We start from the raw sequence: 11832 nt of genomic DNA, 5'->3' as shown, positions 1-11832 counted from the left end.
AGGACGCTGTTGTTTAATTTCTTGCTGTGGGAATGAAAATTGGGAAAAGGCCAAGCGGGACTATTATGGACACAAGGACTTCAAAGTGCTGTCAAATAAAAAAAATAGATAAATAAAAGGCGTGCGGGCCTCTCTCATTAGCGTACAGTAGTGGGGACTTCCTGGCTTAATAACTGGGATGGAGTTTGCGTCTTAAGCGGCAGGAGAGGAACACAAGCCTTTAATAGAGCAGCTTCAATGGCACCACATCAGGAAAACGATGTCCCCTTAGATCCCATTAACAAAAATAATACGTGTGTGTGTGTGTGTGTTTTGGCTGTTGCTGGGGTTATATTTGGTTCCAGCGCCACTCCAGACGTGCAGCCATTTGTCAAAGTGGACTTAAGAGAGCCCGGAAGAGCCCGGAAGAGCCCGGAAGAGCCCGGAAGAGCCCGGAAGACTGATGTCTTTCAAACAGCCCAGCGCCAACATCTGTCCAGTTGTGACCGTGGTTGATAGTCATCGGCACAACTACCGGCTTATCGAGGGCCAATGAGGAAGTTCTTAAACACCCTGGGGCCGCCCGTTCCCAGTCCTCCGCCCAGACGTCGGGGGCAAGCCTCATGCACAGGAGGAAGCCATCCGGCCAAAGTTGGTCAGATGAGACCTCGACTCCCCTCCCAAACTCTAACATCTCCACATCCTACCCGTGTTGGTTGATCAAGATGGCCGTCATGTCAGGAGGACACGCGTTCTTCCCAGCACGCTGGCATCTCCAAGGAAGTGGGCTTCGCTGCCTCAGCCATTCGGTGTGTTCAGGGACTCGGAAGAGTCAACTACAAAGGTCTCACTTTTACACAAACTCAGATACACAAACTACAGTTCTTATTGTGTACCTGATTGAAAAGGGATGGAGTACTCGTATTGCATATAATCAATGCTAGTATCAATCATATTGCATATTGATTGTAATACGTTGTTATTGTATTGATTAGCGATGAAGCGTCCATTCGTCTTCACGGGGAGTGGATGGGCAGCACTCTCCATGTGAATGTTCTCATCTCCTGTTTCCACGCCATTCAGCCATCAGGCCAGTTGACTCCACGGCGCCTCTGCTGGTTGCAGCCAAATAAGGCAGCCATTTTGCCTCGACTGCTTCCAGATGCCGCCGGTGATCAATTGATGGATCATTGTGGCCGTGCCTAATTTGTTGGGTGCTACAGCGGCCGCTAAAAGCAGGATATAAATAATAACGTGAAGAAGAAGCGCTCGTCTCTCGGCACTGACAGCTCCATATTTACGATATGCAGTCAATGTTCGCCTCTAAAGGAGAACCGCGGGACTTGGAGCATAAATCTCTCCAGCGGATCTTGGGTCTCGGCCGTATAAATAACAATAAACGTAAACGTAAATAGCGTGGTCCCGGCCCAGATTGACAGCACCTGTCATAAGTGCAGCCCCCAAAATGAAAGAAGGACGACTACATCCATTTGCTAATTGTGGTGGTGTCTGCGTGGGGAAGAAGGCGCCAGGGGCCAAGTTCCAAAACAAGCTGGGCGCTGACGGTAACAACATGCGCAGCGCTCCAAGAAAGTGATGCATGCTTGTGTGATTGCACGACGGGAGCATGTTTGCTAAGTCCATCAGTGCGACCGTAAATTACACACACGGCACAACAACAAGCCCAGAGGAGACGCGGGGGAAAAAGAGGCAGCGCTCCTCCCTTGTGGCAACGCTTGGACGTCTACTAGCGAAAATAATAAAAAGCAGGCTGCGTCGTCAGCCTCCACCGTCGGCAGCCAGCTGAGCCGCCGCCCGCTACACAGGCGTTAATTGCCCGTAAAGTTTGGGAAGGCTTGTTTTGTAAACAGGCAGGGATTGTAAACACCTGTGCTGGGAAACATGGGCCCACTCGGGCCCACTCGGGCCGATGCGGCGTATCCCAATGGAGGGCTACGGCGGCAGCATACCATGCCTGCTCCTGTAGCACTGCATGCTGCTGTCTTTCATGCACGCCAGCCCGGGCCGCCCTGATAAAGCATTTGGCGACCCCTGATGGGAGGAGCCAAATCAGCGCTAACGGCATATCATGCATTGTCGTGACTTTGGTGCTCAGTCCCAAAGTGCCAGGGTCAAAATGGAGGAAAATGGACGTGGTGCCCAAGTAGACACTTGTGGAGGACACAGCAGCATACCATGCCTGCTCGTGTAGGAGTACATGCTGCTGTCTTTCATGCACACTAGCCTGGATAAAGGTAACGCTTGAGTCTGGGAACATGTACTATATATATACTATGTACTGGGAACATGTACTATATATATACTATGTACTGGGAACATGTGGCAACCTCTGATGGGAGACGCTACGTCGACAGCATGTCATGCTTTGCTGTGACTATTGCAGGACCATCCAAGTGCTCAGTTCCAGAAGTGACACTTTCATGTGTTGGACCAATCAGCTGACACTAGGAAATGTCTCCGCCGCATCGATTGGGAAGGGATAGCGGCATACCATGCCCGGTCGTGTCATCGTGCGCAGGCCTGGATTCTAAAGGACGGATCAGGGAAAAACGCCGTGCATGATGGGAGTCAGCACGAAAGGCATACCATGCCCTGTGGTGACCATTCCAGCATCGCCCCGGTAATGAAAGCAGAAGAAAGGAACAGAGAAAGACAAACGGCAACGTTCTTCTTCAGGCTCTGGGGATGAAGTATGAAGTATTTGGGTAAAATGCGGCATGTTTAGGAGGACCGTGGCTTTTCTGGTCATTTCTCCTTTCCACCAGCATCTGGAAAATGTCTCCAGATGCTCATGACTCTTTATCTTAAGAGTGTGCCCAGTGAAAGAAAAAAGGAAAAAGAGGCTCCCTCGTGATTTGTTCCATCCCTGCTCAAGTAAACCACAGCGCTGCTCATTAGATTCACAATCCGTAACATTTTACCGCTGCCTTGAATTTATTTCCATTTTATTTGCACATTTTTAATTTGTCAACATGCTCTATTTTCACGTGGCGGCTCCGCTGACTGTGCAGAAAAAGAGCGGCTGCAGTATAGAAACCCAGCGTTGCATGGGAGCGCCTTACCCACGTTGGCTCCTATCAAAATGGCTGAGATGTTTGTGGCTTCGTGATGAGGCTGCTGCAAAACCGCACGGCCCCTGGAGACCAAAGCCAACCTTTAAATCCGGCAGCCTGGGCAACAACACGGGCATATTGGTAATCATCCCGAGACAAAATGTCCATCATTTGTGGGGCTTCTCGGCACGTGGAATCCCATCTGGGAGGCTCCAGTGGCTTCTAGTCGCCATCCGTGTGGAGACCCCGGATCGTCTGCAGGAATGAACGGGACATCAGGAGACGACGTCAGCAGGAAGGAAAACGTTTCATTTTGGGGCATAACTTGAAGTCATATTCTGAGAATCTTGAGCCTTGGCCGAGCTAAAACGAACTCAAATGACAACGGATCATGAAATTAAAGTTAGGATGGCTAACGCTAACTTAAGATTAAAGCAACAGTAAGGAAAACTTGGAGCTGTATTTTGCCGTACTTTGCTGTAGTGCTGGGTGTCCAGGCTGGTCCACCAATATCGTCCACAGCCACTGTGCCATGTTTGCCATATTGGTACGTTGTGGCCATTATGCTGATTGTGTTTTGCTAGCAAGCGTCTGCGTGTGACCAGCCAGGTTTTGTCCCGAGGCGAAGAAGGCAAATGTTTCCATATGGAGCCACGGAGCACAGCTGCATTCTTGTGGAAATGAAAGCTTTCATCTCGGAGACATAATCAATAAATGATAAGGCCTGCACGTCCAGGGGGCGCAGCGCTGGCTGGAAGATAACTTAAGCTCAAGATTAGTGAGGCGGGCGTACGCCGGGGCGCGGCGTGATGCACGGAGCGGCGAGGTCGGCTTTGCTAATCGCCGCTTCCCATCTCCGCTTTCGATGGCTTCCTGGCGGCTTCCTGGCGGCTTCCTGGCGGCTTAGCGGGCTGCTTTTATCTGCCAGGAGCGCTAATCAGCGTCACCAACATGGCGGACTCGCTCTGCTCAACTTCACCCACATCTTTCACTAGCTCCACCACGGCAGAGGACTCCTGTCATATAGATGATCTTTGACCCGCCTTTTTGCACGACGGCCGTAACCGTGATCATTTTTCATGTGACAGAAAACCGCCCAATGCTCCTGTCGTATAAAGGATCTTTGACTGACATTCTCAAAAACAGCACAATGGTCCTGTCGTATAAAGGATCTTTGACTGACAAAAAATGTAGAAAAGTGCACTTCCCTGGCATTACGCCATTGTCAGAGTCATTCAAGACCAATTTCCTGTTTTTGATTTGGCCGAGTATGAGTGGAGGATTGACGTTTCCATGACGACTGCCACCTCTACGATGGCAGGAAGAACATGGCTTCCCTTTCGAATGGGGCCGATGTTCCACGGTCATCACGAAACAGAGGCCCTTTAGTGCTGTTCAGGTCTTTTTACCACATAGAACCACGAAAGACAGACAAGAGCAACACCCCCCCCCCAGTTTGTTGATTAGCATTAGCATTCCTTAGTGGGCCCATTTAGGCTGCTTGGATGTCGGCGTGAACAAATCAACATTTAGATAGCGTACTAATGTCCCCTCTGAAGATAAAGCACCTTTGATATGACCCCCTGCGACTCGCACCGTCCCCGGCTTAGCCCCACCGGCGGGGGCGAGACAATGCTGGCCATTTGCCCCCAAGGGAGATCAAAGATGGGGGCCACCTCCTCGTCATTCTCCTAGCAAAGACTCCACCTTTGCAAATGAGATTGGGCATGAGCCATTTTCTTTGCTGGGCTAAAGTGTTTTGGAAAGGAGGGACAACAAGTGGGACATTAAAGACTTGGGCTGGTGCAGGACACTGGGGGGGGGGGGGTGATAACAATGCTTCAAGTACTTCCCCCATCCCCCGCCCCCCAGTACACATCATCATTTGAAGAAGCTGGGAGATATTTGCTCCTGTCTGGTAGAACGCCAGACTCGTCTGCTGTGTTGGATTCTTTATAAAATCATCCTGGGCCTTATTTCCTGACCCCCCCATTACTGCCCCCATTCCTGCCCCCCATTCCTGCCCCCCAAGCTGTCTGCTGCTAGCACACAAAATGGTGGAATCTTATGGATGGATTCGAACCTGGGGCGTTTGCTCCAAAGTTCAGAATGATATGAGTGTGACGTCCCAATGGGCCCACCTCGGCCTGATGATCTGGGGTCTCAGCGTGTGGAAGGCCAAAGGCCAGCCAATCATAAGCGAGCAGCGTTTGGTCACATGGTTAGCAGACGTCCGTAGTGATGACGGGGAAACTCCATCTTGGCCAAGGATGCGTCCACATGATCACGGGAGGATGGAACCCGCAACGTTCCGGTTGGGAGACGCCCACGCTGCCCCCCCCCCCCCAGGAGCAGTGAGGTGTCCCCATGGCTTGCTGTTCCTAGCGACGGTGACTTCATGAGCGCCTCTGCTCCTTCTAACCACAGAAGAAGAAGGTTTGTGTTGCTGTGAAGTCGCCACTCAGTCGTGTTCCAGCGTTTATTTTCTTCTTGGTCAATCATCACCAAATTCCACGTGTGAAGCCGCCTGGCGCAACGTGGTTGTGGCTTGAGGCAGACTTTACACAGCAGACGGGGGCCCAGCCAGCTCTGGCCGCTGTCCGAGCCCCCGCAGGCCGCCAGCAGCTCCCAGACCCGCCATAATGAGGGGGGGGCTTTTTTGTTGAGGGGGGGGGGGTGAATGCTGCATCTTGGTTGGGGTATGATGGCGTCCACTGTGGCTGTCGTGTTATGGTGGGCGTGAGTGGCACCTGGGGGTTGCAGGTGTCCAGAAGCCCCCCCCCCCCCCCCCCCCCCACGACAGCCTTCACCTCACATTACAGTCAGGCGTGCTGGTTTGAATGCTGACAGACGAGCGGCTACTGTTGACTTTTGATCTTCGCAAGATGGAGTCCAAAGAACACAAAGTTCCCGTCATTCCCGTCATATGAATATGAATATAAATATGAATATGAATATTATGAATATAAATATGATATACAGTATAGCTATGATGGACAGGGACTCCACAGGACAGCCTTTTACTTTGCATTGAATTCATTGGCTGGGCACGAACATTTGCGACTATGAGTCGTCCTGTGCTGATACGCCCCCCCCCCCCCCCCCCCCCCCCGCCCACCGCTGTCACTGGTTGAACGAATGATTGCTGATTGGTGGTTGAATACGAGCTATTATTAGCTTCATAAACGGCATATTGAAGCCTTTGTACTTAGTACTGGCCTACACTACTACACTAGTACACTAGTACACTAGTACACTACTACACTACTACACTAATACACTAGTACACTACTACACTACTACACTAGTACACTACTACACTACTACACTACTACACTACTACACTAGTACACTACTACACTAATACACTAGTACACTACTACACTACTACACTACTACACTAGTACACTACTACACTACTACACTAGTACACTACTACACTACTACACTACTACACTACTACACTACTACACTACTACACTACTACTACACTAAAAAAAGGCGGAATAAGCATTGTCATTGTGAATGGAGTACTGCAGTATTCTCCCTTGGCCACTAGATGTCAGTCCTGCTTTGAGGGGACAGGCACTGGAGTCTCCAAGGTTCCCCAGGAACGCATTTGTTGCATCACTGCTCCAGTAGGAGTTTTGAAGTTTCAAATGGCGTATTTGCTGTCATTTTGGGTACTGCATTGGCTCGCTGGGGGGTTCAGCCCTTTCGAAATCGAACTGCCTTGACGATTAAAGCAGCACAAGAAAGGCGGCTGTTGGTGGCTCCTCAAGGACGTGACCCACACAGCGGGGAGCCTTCTGGCTGGGCAACGCCAGGATGATAGGGTCCCCCATGGGCCCGCATGACCTCATGACCCATGGCCCAGTATTGTATCATATGACGGCCAAAACTCCCACCCTGTCCCGCTTTCGTCCTCCAAGAGGCGTGTCCCGTTTGTCAGGATCAGGAAAGGAAAAGTTTGCCAAGCAGCCGATCAACGTGATGGGAAGTTATGGCTGACAAAAGCAACACTTGTGTTGAACGTGTGCTGCAGGATGGCGATGGCGATGAGTCATGCCTGCGGTATGACACCTTGTCTTGGGGGGGGCTGCTGTCCCCCCTGACGTCCCCCTGGCTGGCCTGGTAGAAAACATGTCATCACAGAGGTCGTGTTGTTGTTGACTCTCACACGCACACACGCTGTTTTTGTTGGCGTTTGGCTCCAGGCCTGCGGTTTGGTCTGAGGTTTGTGTAATGATGACACACTCCCCCCACACACGCGGATTCCAGGACCCCCCAAACATGGACTATTGTAGTGCTGACAATGCTCCCGGTCCTCCTAATCACTCGGCACGAAGCGGCGTGTCTGCATGTCGCTCACACGCCAGCCGACTTCTTCCAGGAGGAAATACTGCACACTTGCAGTACCAGAAGGTACTTCCATGTCTTCTTCTTCAGCAGCGAGCGCCATCATGAACTCGTAATCCAAGCCGCTGTAATTACAGGCGAGGAGGTGTTTGGGTGCAGAGCCTTCACATCAGAGCACACGTCCACTGCGAGGCAGGCAGACTGCCAGGAAGCCAAAGACGCCAAATCACGTTTTGACGCAGTAATGCACATGGAGGTGAGGGAGTAATTACCAAGTATTCCCAAGTAGCCGCGACACCAACACTATACTTTATGAGTATCTGATATGTCATCGCTCGGTGGAGTATCATCCTTCATGCGCCAGGATGGGGCGCTCCACTGATGCCTCATTAAGCGTTGCTGGCGTGTGCGTGCGTGTGTGTGTGTGTGCATGCGTGTGTGTGTGTGTGCATGCGTGTGTGTGTGTGCATGTGTGTGCGTGTGTGCATGTGTGTGCGTGTGTGTCATTTGTGGGTAATGAGTTAGTGCGGCATGCATGGCCAAAATATTCCAAGCATCCTGGAAGCGCTGATTTGGGAGAAATGGCGCGCCGTGTTAAACAACAACGCCAGTAATTGTCCCAACGGCTGCGGCTTTGCTGAAAGGAGCGCTTATTTAGCGCTCAGCAGCGCCTAATTACCAGCGCTGCAGGCCTCGTAAAACCAGGGTGAAGAGAGGGTGAGGAAAAAGTCAGCTTATGAGTAGAGGAGCGTTTAATAACAGAAATATATTCACATTTTCTCCATAGAACATTTTCTTATGAAACACATTTACACGGCATGCAGCACCATGTTTTATATTCCTGGTGTCGACAAAGCCCCCCCTCCGCCCCCCCAGTCCTATTTACAGTACAGTAATTTACTGCAATAACTCCAGTTCCATGAAAACAGAAACAAAAACATCTCTGCCATCGCCGCCGTTCCAAGACGGATCCGTGCGGCCGCTTCCTCCCATCCCGATGAGTCCATCTGCGGGGCATCGCTTTCCCCGGGAAGCGCGCTTCCTGGCGCCGGCGGGCTCGACAGCGGCACGGGCAGGACAGGAAGTCTTGGGTGTCAGTGTCTGTGACCCTTCGTGTCGCCGCCGCGAGTCGGTCAGCGTCTCTGACAGGTGTGTAGGTTCCGGGACGACGTCCTGCCGACGCCGTGGTCTCGCTCGCCTCTCTCGGGCCTGCAGGCCAGGCCGTCGCCGCAGTCGCAGCGCTGGAAGAGCTCCAAGCCGTGGGTGCCCTTCCTGCGGTGGCGCGTGCACACCTGGCCCCCCGTCAGCACCGGCTTGCAGATGCGCGACCAGAAGTGCCTGGCGCAGCACAGACCCTCGGCGCAGTCGGCCGAGCGCAGACACGTATCTCCTTCCTGACCTTTGGTGCCAACAGAGAAGACGTTAGAGCAAAGCTTCCCGATCCCAAAGGCGGCGGGGATGGAAGTCACCTTTGACAGGGTGGGTGTCCTGGGCCACCAGTGGTCTCTTGGCGTGGTGCTCCATGCTGTTGTTGTGTGTGTGCCAGCCCGCCTCGCCATCAAGGTCGTTCGTCTGGCAAACACCTGGGGGGGGTTGGGGGGGGGGGGGTACGAGGTGGTGTCAGCACACGCAAAGCAACAAAGATCAAAAGGTTCGAACGGATGCTTTTTCTCACCGTTGCTGCAGCGACTTCCCGCGCAACACATGGAATCCCGTGCGCACCGCTTCCGGTTCCTGCGGCAGGGCAGACAAATGCTCCGGACGTCGTTGCAGAATTCATCCCCTCCGCAGTCGTCATCGTCGGCGCAAACTCCCGCCTGCTAGAGACGCCAGAAGAGCCGCTCGTTGAAGCCAAGCGGTGGTTGCGCGCGGACTTTTGCGCACAGATGCAAAGGAGAAAAGGAGCGTACCTGCAAAGTGTCCACGGGCGCTTTGTGTCCCACGCTGCCGGGGGGAGACGTGCGTGGACTCGGGCTGACCGCGTCGAAGCTTTTACCTCCCGGGAGGTTCTTAATGGCGTTGGAGTTGAGCAAAATCGGCCCCGCGTAAACGTCCAACACGGATCCGAGCAGCGGGAGCCACAGAGGCAGGAAGCCGTGCGCAACACACACGAGCCGCATGATCGCTCGCAGGTCCTTCCGCCTTCTTCGCGGCCCGACACAAAAGTCCGAGTGGAATTCCAAAAGGTTCCCGGCAGAGCGCGTGGAGGCGGGATGCTCGGGGTGTCGGAGGCGTCCTGCCGCCCCGCAGTGGCGGGATGATGGCTTTATACGCGGGACCTGTTTGTCATCCCGCCCCCTCAAACAGCACAACAAAGGAGCAAAGGAGGGCTGGGATTTCAAAGTGGAGAAAATGCTCATCGCTTCTTCGTGTTTGTGGAATGATAACAACCTGTAAAGCCTGGCTGATGGGGGGGGGGGGGGGGCATCTACCTCTTCTTCCCAAAGTATCAAAGAGGTACTGTGTAGATATACATCATGTAGATGGACATGACATAGAAACATAGAAACAAAGTACTACTAAGTACAATGAACGCTGAAAGAGCACATCATCTTGACAACAAATGATATGGTCATTGGTTGGTTGGTATCCATAAATACCTACATGCATACATGTATAAATACTTACATACATGCATACATGTACGTATATTCACATACATACACACATAGAGTATATATACAGACATACACACATACATATAGACATGCATACATACATACATACATACATACATACATACATACATACATACATACATACATACTAACAAACATACTTACATGCATGCATGCACACATAGGGTATACATACAGAAATACACACATACATATGCATTTATGCATACATACATATATACTTACATACATAGATACATGCATACATACAAATATACTCACATACATGCATACATACTCACATACATGCATACATATAAACTCACATATACTTACATACATAAATAAATACATACACACATAGAGTATATGTACAAACATACACACATACATATGCATACATACATACATGCATACATACATGCATACATACATGCATACATAAAAACTCATATTTACTTACATACATGACTAAATACATATATACACACATGCAGTATACATACATACATACATACAAACAAACATACAGTATATATAAAATACATACATGCATACATATATACTCACATACATGCATACATTTATACTCATATACTTACATTCATAAATAAATACATACATACACACATACAGTATATATAAAATACATACATGCATACATATATACTCATATATACTTGCATACATACATATATACTTACATACATAGATACATGCATACATACAAATATACTCACATGCATACATACTCATGTATGTATGTATGTATGTATGTATGTATGTATGTATGTATGTATGTATGTATGTATGTATGTATGTATATACACTGTATGTATGTATGCATGTTTGTGAGTATATATGTATGCATGTATGTATTTTATATATACTGTATGTTTGTATGTATGTATGTATGTATGTTCGTGTGTGTATGTATATACACTGTATGTATGTATGCATGTTTGTGAGTATATATGTATGCATGTATGTATTTTATATATACTGTATGTTTGTATGTATGTATGTATGTATATACACTGTATATATGTATGCATGTATGTATTTTATATATACTGTATGTTTGTATGTATGTATGTATGTATGTTCGTGTGTGTATGTATATACACTGTATGTATGTATGCATGTTTGTGAGTATATATGTATGTACTTATGCACTCATTGCACTTCCAGTTCTTCGATTCTCTTCTCAGACTCCTCTTTTGAGAAGACCTTGTTGTGCGGCTCCAGGCTATTTTCCGTCGATGGCAAGGGGGTAAAATGGCTCTTTTCATCGTAAAGGTTGCCGACCCCTGGTTGAGACCAATCCAGGAAACCAGGAAGCCAAACCATCTACCATAAAGCTTTACCAAAGTATGCTCCTGGATGCTGGGCAGGTCATCAGACATCCCTGATCAATGTTGTTCCCGGCAGCCTTTGTACAAGTCAACGTAAAGACTGACAGATGAAAGCAACAAAGCATGGCTGAAGCATATTTCTATGAAATATTGACGTCAAACAAGAAGCTCCACGAGAAGATGGCCACTATCATAGTAGCATGGAACAACAATGGAGGCGTCATTAGAGATGCTAATGTTTGCCTGCGGGGTGATGGAAGTGACTTGCGTCCATTAACGCTTCATTTGATCTCTCTGTTTGCGAAAGGGGGGGCAATTATCTCCTCCCCCAAAGACGAAGAGTGTGTTTGCAAACATCAATGTGTAGGATATGCAAAAAGACCATTAGGGGCTGTGAAAAGTTTACCGAATTAATAGACTTCCGCGGTGAAGCCACTGAGGCTTGAC

The 11832-nt window shown here is 49.6% G+C and overlaps 1 protein-coding gene across 2 annotated transcripts; it reads right to left on the bottom strand.

Moving 5' to 3' along the window:
* Nucleotides 1–8290: 8290 nt before the first annotated feature.
* On the bottom strand, nt 8291–9629 carry LOC131108062 (dickkopf-related protein 1-like). 2 transcript variants are annotated; one of them, XM_058058812.2, is made up of 4 exons: nt 9323–9629; nt 9088–9232; nt 8882–8995; nt 8291–8811 (listed from the first exon to the last, which is right to left on the bottom strand). In XM_058058812.2, the coding sequence occupies exons 1-4, from the start codon at nt 9530–9532 to the stop codon at nt 8546–8548; spliced, it is 735 nt and encodes a 244-aa protein (XP_057914795.2). In that variant the 5' UTR covers nt 9533–9629; the 3' UTR covers nt 8291–8545. The 2 variants fall into 2 exon arrangements, with proteins under 2 accessions (XP_057914795.2, XP_078643297.1); XM_078787171.1 differs by having other exon boundaries at nt 9088–9229.
* Nucleotides 9630–11832: the final 2203 nt, after the last annotated feature.

This window comes from Doryrhamphus excisus, linkage group LG20 (assembly GCF_037039965.1).
Source record: "Doryrhamphus excisus strain RoL-2023G ecotype Guam linkage group LG20, RoL_Dexc_Guam_v1.1, whole genome shotgun sequence".
Lineage (NCBI taxonomy): Eukaryota > Metazoa > Chordata > Actinopteri > Syngnathiformes > Syngnathidae > Doryrhamphus > Doryrhamphus excisus.
The sequence above is the reverse complement of the archived record's forward strand: the minus strand, read 5'-3'. Positions and strand labels throughout refer to the sequence as shown.